This window comes from Nematolebias whitei, chromosome 15 (genome assembly GCF_014905685.2).
Source record: "Nematolebias whitei isolate Nwh7 chromosome 15, NemWhi1, whole genome shotgun sequence".
NCBI lineage: Eukaryota > Metazoa > Chordata > Actinopteri > Cyprinodontiformes > Rivulidae > Nematolebias > Nematolebias whitei.
In genome coordinates, this window is record NC_056512.1 from 12,701,051 (window position 1) to 12,715,711 (window position 14,661).

The 14,661-nt window shown below is 41.6% G+C and overlaps 1 protein-coding gene across 1 annotated transcript in view; it reads right to left on the reverse strand.

Moving 5' to 3' along the window:
- The window catches only part of cog1 (component of oligomeric golgi complex 1), a 45,780-nt gene that overhangs the window by 20,247 nt on the left and 10,872 nt on the right, over positions 1–14,661 (reverse strand). The window contains exons 6-11 of the mRNA XM_037689380.1: positions 12,593–12,803; positions 6,890–7,241; positions 4,854–5,290; positions 4,599–4,745; positions 4,354–4,515; positions 4,115–4,239 (exon numbers count right to left, since the gene is read on the reverse strand). Of these exons, the coding sequence (XP_037545308.1) occupies positions 4,115–4,239; positions 4,354–4,515; positions 4,599–4,745; positions 4,854–5,290; positions 6,890–7,241; positions 12,593–12,803 (1,434 nt within the window). The remainder of the gene's footprint in view (positions 1–4,114; positions 4,240–4,353; positions 4,516–4,598; positions 4,746–4,853; positions 5,291–6,889; positions 7,242–12,592; positions 12,804–14,661) is intronic.

Here is a 14,661-nt window from a genome sequence, read left to right on the forward strand (position 1 = left end):
TGATAATGGTCCAAATAAGTGACTTCAGTGACAGAAAAACGAAGATCCAAAAGTTGTTGTCTGTCATATACCAGCAGAGAGTTGATGTCACAGATGAGAAATGCAAAAAACAAAAATAATCCGAACACCATCAGCAGAGGTGGATTGCAAGCCATGTACACGGGCGCCATCTTATTGGAAGTCAGATGCTTTGAGATGATCAGACCAGCTGCTTTTGGCCGTACCAAAAACCAGGCTGAAGCTCAGAGGAGATCTAGCATTTTCAGTCGTGGGCCCTAAACTCTGGAACAATCTGCCCATCAACATTTGACAGGCCACCTCAGTCTCTGCTTTTAAAGCTCTCCTAAAAACTCACCTATAATCATTGATATTTAACACAGGGTGATCGGATTTAGATTTAGTTTTTCAATGATTCTGATTCCGTTTATGCTTTTATTATTATTCCTATTTAACACAAGGTCATCATATCTGATTTAGCATTTCATTGTTTCTAATTATGTTTTCTGTTTTATATTTTTATTCCATGTGCTGTAAATATATCTTGTTACTTTTTATTTGATGTTGTGACAGTTGTGCGTTTTAAATGTGCTCTATAAATAAATCTGACTTGACTAATGACCTCCTTATTTGATTCAGCTGTGTGGCATCAGAGACACATCTAAAAGTTGCAGGATTCCCTCGAGGCCTGGAGTTTGACACCCATGGTTTAAAGCCTTCTCCAAAAAAAAAAAAAACACATCTAGACTGCATGGGCAAACTCCCATGACCCCTCGATGACCCTACTAAGGGTAAAGAGCTGATCCAGTGTGCCACGGCCAGGACAGAACCAGCATTGTTCCTCCTGGATCTGAGGGGCAACCAACGAGACTCACTTCTTCAGGACCCCTGAATAGACTTTACCAGGAAGGATAAGGAGAGTGATGTCTCTATAATTGGAGCACACCCTCCAGTAAACCACAACATCAGTGTGCCAATCCAGTGCTACTGCCCCTGATGTCCACGCAATTATGCAAGGCCCCACAACATCCAGAGCCTTAAGGCAGTGATGAGTCTAGGGCTGAGTGCTAAACTTTGGTTCTTTTATGGTACCGACCGAAGTGGTCGGTATATGTATCAAAATATGCCTCGTATTTTGGTGTCAAGTTTCGGTGACTGGCTGTAATGTTACACGTGGTTTCAACCACATGTAAAGTTATAGCAAATGCCAGTGCTGCAACGCAGGAAAAACCAGGAAAAACGCATACGTGGTTACGCCGACAGACAGGATTCACGTGGTTTCTAAGGCAAGCCATGCAGCACCTGACCGTGCACTGAATCATTCTAAAAGCATAAAGTTGCTCCGTGTTTGACTGTATGGAGAGAGGACCGCAGCCATCCTCCTCTCAGGATTTAAGTCAGCCTGTGGGTGTTACCGAGCCTTAACAGCCTGATTCAAAATCTCCATGACCAAACTCTACTTCATATCAAGGATGGCGTTGTGTCTGGGATTTCAGCTGGTAAGTTTACATTTGTTAACGTTGCTGCAACTTAATACATGCATCGTGGTGAGTTAAACTAGGATCCATATAACACTAACTTTAAGATATAAGTGTGTAGCTTTATTTTCAGAGTCAGAGAGATTTATTTGTCATTCGCATCTCATGTGGTACATGTGGTGGAACGAGATTACGTACACAGGGTCCCAATGACATCAAACAATAAAATGTAAAAGAAAAACGGTAATAAGATCTAAGATATGAACTAAGAAAAACACCTGTCTAAATAAAGGTTGAATGAATACACTAAGCACTAATAGCATAAAAACATTACGTCGAACAGCAGCACGAACATGAGTCTGTGTGAGCAGATGAGCACGAATGAACACAGCAACAAGAAACAGATCAGCAGCAACATGATGTGATTTTTCACAATGATTATTCTAGTTAGAGATTCATGAGTCCAACAGCCTCAGGGTATCCCCTCCCCTCCCCCCAGAAGGGGGGGAGGGATGGCCATCACCTTCATCATCACTAACCTCAATATCATTCCATCAACATCATCATTCCATCAACCTCAGTCTTCCTTCTACAGATATGGAGTGGAGAGCATCCTGTGATTCAGCATCGATGTGTGGCATGGAGGCTGCACACGAAAGAAAAGCTTTGCAGAGAGTGGTGAAAGCTGCACAGAAGACTGTTGGAGTCAGCCTCCCCATCTTCACAGACATCTACAGCTCCAGATGCAGGAAGAGGGCCACCTGCATCAGGAAGGACCCCACTCACCCAGCGCACACACTTTTTGCCCCACTCCCCTGAGGCAGACGGTTTAGGAGCATTAAGTGTAGAATCACTAGGCTGAGAAACAGCTTCTACCCTGAAGCTGTTAGACTTATCCCTAGTCAGGATTATCAATGTGAAAATTACTGTGAAAAAGTCACTGTAATGCCACTTGGTTGTTGATATGTGCTGCTGACTGTCCGTGATGCTGATCTCATGTTGCAGATTTATTTCAGGTAGCTGTGTTCATTCGTCCTCATCTTCTCATAGAGACTCATGTTTGTGCTGCTGTTGTTGTTTGGTGCATTGTTTTGTACTTTTAGTGCTTAGTGTATTCTTAGTTTAGCGTATTTCTTAGTGCATATTTTAGATGTTATTACTGTTTTTCTTTACCATTTGTGTTTTTGTTGGATGTAACTGGGACTCTGTGTACATAGTTTTGTTCCACCTCATGTACCACATGTGATGTGAATGACAATAAAGAGCCTTGAATCCTTGAATCATCATCATCACCACTGTCATCACTAACATCATCACCATCACTCCATCAACTCAACATCACCATCACCACCCATAACTTACTGATGATCATCACCTCAGTAAGGGGTTATATGACAACAGTTGTAAAACATGTTTTTTGCACTAATAATATCAAGATGTAGTGTGAATTTTAGGTTTCTCTATGAAGCAGTTTTATTTTACTAAAATATATATATAATTATCTTACAGTTTTTGTCTTGAACTTTTTTGAATTTATCTTACAAAAACATTGTATGCACTGTATTGAATCAATAAATGTGCTATTGATCTAAAACGTTATTATATTTTTTGCTGAAGTTTGTTAATAATCACGAAATTTAGGTTATTTTGCCATTTATTTATTAAAAATGTAATAATTCAACATATGGTAGAATGTTTTGGTGAAAAGAATATACAGTAGAATAAAACATGGTGGGAAAAAAGTGACAATGTTATGTAAAAAGAAGTTTAAAAACATTGGTGGGGAAACTTTCTGATTTTATACAGCCTAAATTAAAAAGAGCACAATATGGCTGATTTTATTTGTTTTAATTATTTTATACATTTGATGCGGTACAGAAAATTGTCCAGGATGAGTTCACCTTAAAGGCTAATTACTCTTTGAAGTCCCAAAACTGCAATGTTTCCTTATTCAAATGAATTGTTTTCATTAATTCTGATAATAATACAAATTAAAATAATCAAGATGATAATTTTTCCATAACTGAGCAGTCCTAGTTATTAATTTGAAAAATATTTATTTTCAAGGAGCTCAAAGACACTTTATACACAAGAAATAAAATACTACCTTAAAACAAATTTAGTTGAAATTTGTTGAAGTTAAAAGGGATAAATTTAGCTCAAAGACGACTAGAGTTAAAAATCAGCAGGACTATAGCTAAAAGATAAAAATGGGACAGTGGCAAGATTTTGCAAATTACTAGCAACATTAGCAAAACTTGCTCAATTGTAGCTAATAAAGCAGACTGATAACTAACTGCTAATAGAGGGAAATGGTAGCTAAAGGCTAAAAGTAGCATAAAACAAAATCAGAGCCAGTTTTCTAAAGCTGATTTTAAAGAGAACAACAATTTTGAACTGAAGAGATCTGTTTTTCTATGGTGAAGATTCTTTAAATAAAGTTAAATATTTTGAAATGTTTGAAAAACTAAAATTCATAGAACACTATTCCTCATTGAGCTGAATGTTTAGATAAATTAAAAATGCTTTCATAAATGAAAGTATGCCATAGTTATTTAGAAAAACTCAGGAGGTGCTGAGTCAGCATTAACCTCTCTCGTAGCTCCGTGCGTCACGCGTTGCCGGATCTGGATTCCTACCTGGGGTCCTGATGTGAGCGTGAGCTCCGGCCCTCCTCCAGCCTGCTGCTCAGTGAGGCGCTGAGGTAACGAAGGTCAAACAACAACTGCAGGGCTCGATTCTGGGACAGGGGGAAGACCCCCTCCTGATCGAAGCAGAGGAAGAATTGTCTCACTTTTGCATCCTTCATATTATTTATTTAATAAATTCAGTCACTGGGTGACTTCATGATGTCAGTGCTGGTAGATGTGGTGGTTACCCGGGTCTGGTCCTGCTTTGTGAGACTATAGTACTGGTCCAGAGCTTGAATGAGACAGGCCTGCAGCAGCTCCTGCAGGGTGGGCCGTGGAAGGGCGTGGCCCCCTACTCTGTTTGTCTCCAAGCAGAGCTGGAAGAGCAGAGACTGCACAAACCAGGACGGCTGCAGAAGACAGAATAGATAAATGTTTCATGAAGGTGGAACCAGAGTTCCATGTTGAGTCTGGGTCTGAGAAGGTCACTGACCTGCACCGGAAGACGGATTTTGGACGTGACCCTACTCCCAGATTCAGCTTCTTCTTGGATCTCTAGATCCTCCCAGTTTGTTGCAGTGGTCAGGATTTCACCGGCAGACTCCGCATGCAGCGCTGCACCAAACTTACCCATCAGCCCCTGCAATGCAGTGAACCAGCATGATTGGTGGACAGAAAAGGCCCCCGTTAAGCAACAAATATAAAACCCAGTTTCACAGGTAAGTATGTGATGGTGATTGGTTCTGACTTTGGCAAGGGCGGAGCTCCAAATGCGGTATGCGTCCATGCTGCAGCTGAGAAGCTCCTCCTTCAGCCCTGCCCACTCAGCCTGTGCAGGGCTGACCTCCGCAGTGACCCTGGCTTTGCCCAGCTTCTTGCCCTGCCGGGGCATCCCTTTGGCCAAGGCTTCAACCCTGCTCTGTCTTCCCAGGATGCAATTCTTCAGGTTGGGGCAGAGCTCCCCCACAGACTGGCACAGCCTGGCCATGAACAGAACAGAGCTAAGGTGAGTGGGGGCAGAGTCCAACTCAGAGCGGATGGTGGCCAGGATGTGGCGAACACAGACAACGCAGCCATCCCGCAAAGCTTCCTCCACCGCCGGAGAATCTGTGAAGCGGTTAAATGATGATGACGAGGCATCAGAAGACCCAGAGGACAACACCGTGACTGTGGTGGAGTCGGATCCTGCAGAGTAAAGAATGGAAGATGGCAGTTAGTAATGTAATCATCCATGTTTCATAGATGCCACCACAATACACAATAACTTGTCTTTTACACTATCAACTTCATATCGCACATTTATTTTTGCCCTATTCTTATCCTATCTCTAAGCTTGAGCCCAGACACACTACGAAGGAAGCTCATTTTGGCTGCTTGGATCCAGAATCTGGTTCTTTCAGTCCTGATCCAAACCTCCTGACCACTGATGAGGGTTGGAATGTAGACAGACCAGTAAATCCAGAGCTTTGCCTTTGGACTCATTTCTATCTTCATCACAACTAACCAAAACAACTCCCTCATTATTGAGGATGAGGCCCAGATCCATCAATCCATCTCTTGCTCCATCCAAGTCCAACTGGACTCAAATGCAATGAGGTGGAGGTGCCAGCACCTCGTGAACAAGACCCAGATATTTAAACTCCACATGAGGCAAAGACTCTCTCCTGATCAGTTTCCGGTGGAAAACCATGGCCTCAGACTAATGACATTGTTGCAGTGTAAGGTCCAGCCTGGCTCCGGTCAGGTCTTCCCTGACTCTGCACAGCCATGGTTGGTTTTGTAAGTGGGCAAGATTGTCATAGCAAGAATGCTCAAGGCTCACAAGAAGTCATTTCTTGCAACACGCAACAATGAAAAGCATGGATCTCCTGCGATTGTTCAACTTTCTCTCATCAAAAACAAGATAAAGCAGAGGCAGAGAAAGCTGCATGCTTCTAGAAGAGACAGAAAGATACATGTGAGTGTTCAAGACCAAATAGCAGTTTCATGTCCAAGACCATGCAAGAAGGGAAGCTAATGCTAGCTAATGAGCTTGTTTGTAGTTGTTTGAAGCTGCGAGTACAACCAGGGCAGTGAACTGATTAATGGCATGCAGTCAGCTGATGTCTGATGATCGGCACTAGTTGGCTTGCATGGAACCCTAGGCCTATGGGTTCCAAAAACAGAGCTGGAAGTGGGCCAGACCAATTAATGCAAAGATGCAGAACCTGGGCTGAGCCGACCTAGCCGGCCAGGTCTTACAATGGAAAAGGGCCATTAGAGAAACTGACACTGTTCCCAGAGCTGTGAACCACCCCAGTGCATGCTAAAGGTCAAGCCCATAGACCAACAGAACCACATGATCCACATCAGTTGTGGTCTTTACATCCTTTCTGGGTTGTGAGAGTCAATGGTGACCATATCCAGCAGTCACTGTGTGAGAGGCAGGGGACACCTGGACAGGTCTGCAGTCCATCAAAGACACCTGGACAGACCTGCAGTCCATCACAGCCACCGGGACAGGTCTCCAGTCCATCAAAGGGACAAGCTGGGCAGGTCTCAGTCCATCACAGAGACACCTGGACAGGTCTCCAGTCCATCAATTTGTCCATTCAGTCCATTTAATGTGGTCCTCATGGTTCATATTTTTATATCACAAAAACCTGGACTTTTAACTGAAGTAAAGACTTTTTTTTATATCTTTTAGTTTCTACGCTGCCGGGGAGTTTGCATCATCAAAGGGTTAAATGAATGTGAACAGGATGGGTTTGTTCTAAAAACTTTGGTTTGGTGAGATAGTCCTACCTGTGTCCTGGGAGGGCAGGTAGTGCTGCAAGTCATCCAGTCTGTTCTTCAGCTTTGCATCCAAGGAGGAGCAGAAGTTCTGAACACAAGGTGTAAGTGCCTGTGTCTTCATGGCCAGGCCACTCCTCTGCTGCTGAAGACCCCGCTGGGCCACACTGACCCAGGCTGCGTCGCTCAGCAGGTCCCCTGGAGTCTCCGACCATAAAAATGAGGCCACATCCACCTCATAGAGGGCTCCGCGGCTGGAACTGGGACTGGTACTAGAGAGGTGGTCCTCCAGATCTTTAACAGCCGATGTCAGGAGCTGGACAGAACTTGCTGCGATGGCTTCAGTTTCTTCCTTGGTGATGGCCTTGGGGAACGGAACGAAAGAACTCTTAGAAATCATAAAACGGATCATCTTCCACTGTGCCTCTCAGCCAGGGATCACAAGGCAGAAGGTTTTCCAACCAAAGAAAATGAATAAAATGCTACGGCTGATTGAAAAGCAGAAGGTTTTAATCTTCCAACAACCAACGGTTGGCAGTGTATTCACCCAGGTGGGTTTTTGTTTGTTGGTTTGGTGTGGCCCGGACAATCCTTCTTTGTACAAACCGGATTACAAAAAAGTTGGGACACTAAACAAATTGTGAATAAAAACTGAATGCAATGAGGTGGAGGTGCCAGCATCTAATATTTTATTCAGAGTAGAACACAAATCAAAAGTCAAAAGTTTAAACTGAGAGAATGTATCATTTTAAGGGAAAAATCTGTTGTTTCCAAATTTCATGGCGTCAACAAATCCCAAAAAAGTTGGGACAAGTCCATTTTTACCACGGTGTGGCATCCCCCCTTCTTCTTACAACACTCAACAGACGTCTGGGGACAGAGGAGACCAGTTTCTCAAGTTTAGAAATAGGAATGCTCTTCCATTCATGTCTAATACAGGCCTCTAACTGTTCAATCGTCTTGGGCCTTCTTTGTCGCACCTTCCTCTTTATAATGCGCCAAATGTTCTCTATAGGTGAAAGATCTGGACTGCAGGCTGGCCATTTCTGTACCCGGATCCTTCTCCTACGTATCCATGTTGTTGTGATTGCTGCAGAATGTGGTCTGGCATTATCGTGTTGAAAAATGCAGGGTCTTCCCTGAAAGAGATGACATCTAGATGGGAGCATATGTTGTTCTAGAACCTGAACATAGTTCTCTGCATTAATGGTGCCTTTCCAGATATGCAAGCTGCCCATGCCACAAGCGCTCATGCAACCCCATACCATCAGTGATGCAGGCTTCTGAACGGAGCATTGATAACAACTTGGGCTATCCTTGCCCTCTCTGGTCCGGATGACATGGTGTCCCAGTGTTCCATAAAGAACTTCAAATAGTGACTCATCTGACCACAGAACAGTCTTCCATTTTGCCACACTCCATTTTAAATGACCCCTGGCCCAGTGCAAACGTCTGAGCTTGTGGAGCTTGCTTAGAAATGGCTTCCTCTTTGCACTGTAGAGTTTCAGCTGGCAACGGTGGATGGCACGGTGGATTGTGTTCACTGACAATGCTTTCTGGAAGTATTCCTGAGCCCATTCTGTTATTTCCTTGACAGTGGCATTTCTGTTTGAGGTGCAGTGATGTTTACGGGCCTAGAGATCACGAGCATCCAGTAGAGTTTTATAGCCTAGACACTTACGCACAGCGATTGTTCCAGATTCTCTGAATCTTTTGATGATGTTATGCATGGTTGATGATGATAACTTAAAAGTCTTTGCTATTTTACGCTGGGTAACACCATTCTGGTATTGCCGCACTATCTTTCTGTGCAACAATGGTAGAATTGGTGATCCTCTTACCATCTTGGCTTCTGAGAGACACTGACACTCTGAGAAGCTTTTTTTATACCAATCATGTTGGCAATTGACCTAAGTAGTGTTAATTGGTCTTCCAGCTGTTTGTTATATGCTCAATTTCCTTTTTCCAGCCACTTATTGCTACTTGTCCCAACTTTTTTGGGATTTGTTGACACTGTGAAATTTTGAATCAACATATTTTTCCTTTAAAATGTTACATTTACTCAGATTAAACTTTTGATCTGTCATCTATGTTATATTACGAATAAAATATTGACATTTGCCATCTCCACATCATTGCATTCAGTTTTTATTTACAATTTGTTTAGTGTCCCAACTTTTTTGGAATCCAGTTTGTAGAAGAAAACCAAAGCACTCATTTTAAATCACTTTGGTTTGAAAACAACTCAAAGCCTCTGACAAGAAAATTTTGCAACCAGCTTGGAGCTACAGGAGGCCTGATCACTCTAAAGAACGGACCTTATTCTTACAGCACGCCATGTTTAAAACGTCTTTAAAGTTCCTGTCACATGCAGGTCCTACTAAGACAAAAGTAGAAGAAAACATCTGAATATCTAACAAGGATGAGCCAGGTTCTCTGGACGGATTCTTGTTGAAACGTTTTGTCTTTTCTCCAAAAGACTTCTTCAGTCATAAAACATCCAAATTCAAGTAATTTACCTGTAGCATAAAATATGATTTTACAGATTTTGTCGCATAATTGTCATATTTTCTTTTTAACTTGGTGCGGCCGCAAAAAATACGCAAAAAACTGGAGTATGACTTTTTATAACTGTTTATTGTTGTCGCTGTTGTCCATTGTTGTCATCATTCTTTGTTGAAATCAGGTCTCTCTTGTAAATGAGTCCTCGAGGCTCAATGGGATTTACCTGTCTAAATAAAGGTTGAATGAATGGTGCGGCCGCAAAGAGACAGGAAGTAACATCAAAGGAGAACTTCCTGGTTTTCGTTTATTGAAACAATATTATTTGAACTCTGACTCTTCGTCTCTCTGATTCTCAAAATACTCTAAAGAAACTTCAGATTCTTCTCTGCTGTCTGTGTTAGCCATTGTAGCAATGCTTTGTTCCCCAATTACATCACTTCCTGTTACTGAAAATTAGTTTTCCAGGACTGAGCGAGGAGGGTGGCACCATCGGCTGCATCAAAATGCTACAGATGTTAACGAAGAGATGTTACGGAGCATGAAGGTAATGATGGATGGCCTACGAGCTAAACTGATCACCAAACTTCTCCAGAACTGTCCCTTTGTGTCCTGTTAGTTGCAGGATGTAGATCATCATGAGCTGAGCACCGTTCTGACAAATGTGCATCTATGTAATGTTTACAGAGGTGTGCATGTGTTTATAGATCTATTGTTACATATACAGGTGCTGGTCATAAAATTAGAATATCATGAAAAAGTTGATTTATTTCAGTAATTCCACTCAAAAGGTGAAACTTGTATATTATATTAATTCATTACACACAGACTGATATATTTCAAATGTTTAGCTATTTTAATGTTAATGATTATAACTCACAATTAATGAAAACCCCAAATTCAGTTTCTCAGAAAATTAGAATATTATTTAAGACCCTTCCATCCATCCATCCGTCTCTTCCATTTTGGGTCAAGGGGGTCGCCGGTGCCCATGCCCAGCCAATCACTATGCGAGGAGCAGGGTACACCCAGGACACGTCGCAAGTCCATCACAGGGCAGCACAGAGACAAACAACCATTCACTCTCTCACTCACACCTAGGGACAATTTAGAGTTACCAGTCAGCCTAACATGAATGTTTTTGGTCTGTGGGAGGAAACTGGAGTACCCGGAGAAAACTCATACATGCACGGAGAGAACATGCAAACTCCACCCAGAAAGGCCCCCGAACCAGGATTTGAATCAAAAACCTTCTTGCTGAGAGACAGCAGCTCTACCAGTTACGCCACCGTGCTGCCTTACCAAAAAAAAGGATTTTTAGAAATGTTGGCCAACTGAAAAGTATGAACATGAAAAGTATGAGCATGTACAGCACTCAATACTTAGTTGTGGCTCCTTTTGCCTGGATTACTGCAGCGATGTGGTGTGGCATGGATTCGATCAGTCTGTGTCTCTGCTCAGGTGTTATGAGAGCCAAGGTTGCTCTGATAGTGGCCTTCAGTTCTTCTGAATTGTTGGGTCTGGTGTATCACATCTTCCTCTTCACAATACCCCATAGATTTTCTATGGGGTTAAGGTTAGGTGAGTTTGCTGGCCAATTAAGAACAGGGATACCATGGCCCTTCAACCAGGTACTGGTAGCTTTGGCACTGTGTACAGGTGCCAAGTCCTTTTGGAAAATGAAATCTGCATCTCCATAAAGTTGGTCAGCAGCAGGAAGCATAAAGTGCTTTAAAACTTCCTGGTAGACAGCTGTGTTGACCTTGGACCTCAGAAAACACAGTGGATCAACACCAGCAGATGACATGGTCCCCCAAACCATCACTGACTGTGGAAATTTGACACTGGACCTCAAGCAATGTAGATTATGCGCCTCTCCTCTCTTCCTCCAAACTCTGGGACCTTGATTTCCAAAGGAAATGCAACATTTACTTTCATCAGCGAACATAACTTTGGACCACTCAGCAGCAGTCCCAGGCGAGACGCTTCTGATGCCGTCTCTTGTTCAAGAGTGGCTTGACACAAGGAATGCGATAGCTGAAACCCATGTCTTGCATATGTCTGTGCGTGGTGGTTGTTGAAGCACTGACTCCAGCTGCAGTCCACTCTTTGTGAATCTTCCTCACATTTCGGAAAGGGTTTTGTTTCACAATCCTCTCCAGGTTGCGGTTATCCCTATTGCTTGTACACTTTTTTCTACCATATCTTTTCCTTCCCTTCTCCACTCTACGAATGTGCTTGGACACAGAGCTCTGTGAACAGCCAGCCTCTTTATCAATGACCTTTACTGTCTTGCCCTCCTTGTGCAAGGTGTCAATGGTCGTCTTTTGGACAACTGTCAAGTCAGCAGTCTTCCCCATGATTGTGTAGCCTACAGAACTAGACAGAGAGACAATTTAAAGGCCTTTGCAGGTGTTTTGAGTTAATTCATTGATTTGAGTGTGGCACCAGACATCTTCAATATTATTTTCACAACATTCTAATTTTCTGAGATAATGAATTTGGAGTTTTCATTAGTTGTCAGTTACAATCATCAACATTAAAAGAATAAACATCTGGAATATATCAGGCTGTGTGTAAAGAATGAATATAATATACAAGTTTCACTTTTTGAATGGAATTACTGAAATAAATCAACTTTTTCATGATATTCTAATTTTATGACCAGCACCTGTATAACATTTGTTTGTTTGTTAGGTGTAAACAGTATGATAAATTATCTCCACAGATGATCTGAAGGGAACACTCTCTGTGGGGCTCTTTCATTCTGTCTGTTAGAAAAGCTGCATCTGGTTTCTGTTGATAAAGGTTGATTGTTAAATGTCTTTAAATGTCATCAAAGGTGCATCCTGAGCACAGGGCCAAGCAGTTTTTTTTTAACCGTGTCAATCATTTTAAAGCATTCACACAAGTGAGATACGTTTTTCAGCACACAAGTTGTTCTGCAGTTTGTTTTTCCATGCATCAACCCAATCTTTGACAGAGCTTTCTCACACCTGCATGCAGCCACACACCAAAATGGAAATGGGTACCTCGTTCATTTGTCAGGTTATCACATTCACAACATGGATGGAAGGATGGACTAAGGGGATTTCCAATTCCTTCTTTCAGTACATCAACAGGGGACCAAAGGTCCACTGTCTGATGGACTCCATTCACCGATGGTTGATATTCGTCCAACTGCTTTATTATTGTAGCTAGAGAATGACCCACCTGCAGGCGCTGGAGGAAGAGCTGCTGCAGGAAGTCATCCCACACCGCCAGGGGGCGCCCCAGGAGCTGCTGGCATACCATGGTCCAGTGCTGACTGATAGAGTCTGAGGCCAGGAGGTCCCACACAGCATCTCTGATGGCTGCTAGGCCCTTGAGGCTTTTCACGTAAACCAGCAGGGTCCCGACACCATGACAGATGTCCTCCTTGCAGCTGAGAAAAGACAACATGACCGTAAACTCCGTTGGACTTGTTTAGTCTTGGACCTCAGGTTTTAGGATGGTCTATTTAGCCAAGTCTGCTAGGATCATCTTCTACTGAGAAATGAGAGTTGTAGTCACTTCGGTCAAACCTTGAAATAACTTAATGCACAGACTCATCATACTGCACGATGTGTTCAGAGTGCATAGTACATGTTGTGAATGACTCAGCTACTACCACATTCAATTTGAGCTCAACATCAGTGGAAATGACCGAGTCATAGCCTTTGTTGAGTGGGCAAACGTCACTTAGCTGTGGTGTCCATCTTGAATTGGATTGAGAGTTGAAGATGTTCATCTACTTTCCTGAAAGTTTAATTTAAATCCATCCAGTGGTTAATGTTTGGAGAGAAGAGCCAGAGACACAAGGAGGAAAGAAAACGAAAACACTTACATTTATCTGCATTAACTGGAGAAAAAGTGAAGTTTAGGGGAATAAAATCTGTTTGTTTTCCGACATCTCAAAGGTTGTTGTGGAACATTGATGGTAAAATCTTGAAAAATCAAACGTAAACACGGACTAAAAAAGACATCAGTTCAGTCATTAGAAGCCTAACTTTCTGTGAGCCATTTAAACTCTGAACAATGTTTCCCTCACACATACCCTACCTAACTACCTAACCACTCACCCACCCACCTACACACACACACACACACACACACACACACACACACACATACACACACACACACACATATGCAGTAGTCCCTCGTTTATCGCAGGAGATCCGTACCCTTAAGCAACAAAATAAGTGAAAAAACGTGAATTAGGAATAGTAGTACATGTAGTAAGTAGTTTGTTATATATATATATATATATATATATATATATATATATATATATATATGTATATATGTATATATGTATATATGTATATATATATATATACACATATTTATTTATTTATTTATATATATATTAACACTCCTGCAATATTTTAAACAATGTTTCTAAACTCTAAACACTCTAAAAGAGCACAGAATGCCATGATTTCAGCTCTCTGCCTCCTCTGCTCTTTGACACCTGCAAGCGATCTTGGCCACGCCCACATCTCCACTCTGCACAGAGATAGCTGCTGCAGGAAGTTTATCCTGCAGTATAAGCTGTATAAAGCTTCAGGTGGAAGCTTTTTCTGGAGATCTGGGCTACATAAAGGTGCAGCAAGTGCTAAATAATTTAAAATAATTAATTTTAAATAAAAATTCCATGTCGAATGTGCGGCTCATCCATCAATCAGCCAGTTGTGTGTCATGTCCAATCGTATTAAAAAAAAGCCACTATACATGAACCGCAAAGTAGCAATACAGTAGTCCCTCGATACTTTGCGGTTTGTTTATCACAGAATTGCTCTATTGCGGTTTTTCAAAAAGAGCGCTTGCAGGTGGCAAAGAGCAGAGGCAGGGAGCTGAAATCATGACATTCTGTGCTCTTTTAGAGTTTTAGAGTTTAGAAACATTGTTTAGAATATTGCAAAAGTGCAGGAAGGGATTAAAACACCTTATACATACATATACATACATATGTATACATACATACATACATACATTTACACACACACATATATATATATATATATACATGTACATACATATATATATATATATACACATGTACATACATATATATATATATATACACATGTACATACATATATATATATATATACACATGTACATACATATATATATATATATATATATACACATGTACATACATATATATATATATACATGTACATACATACATATATATATACATGTACATACATACATATATATATACATGTACATACATATATATATACATGTAC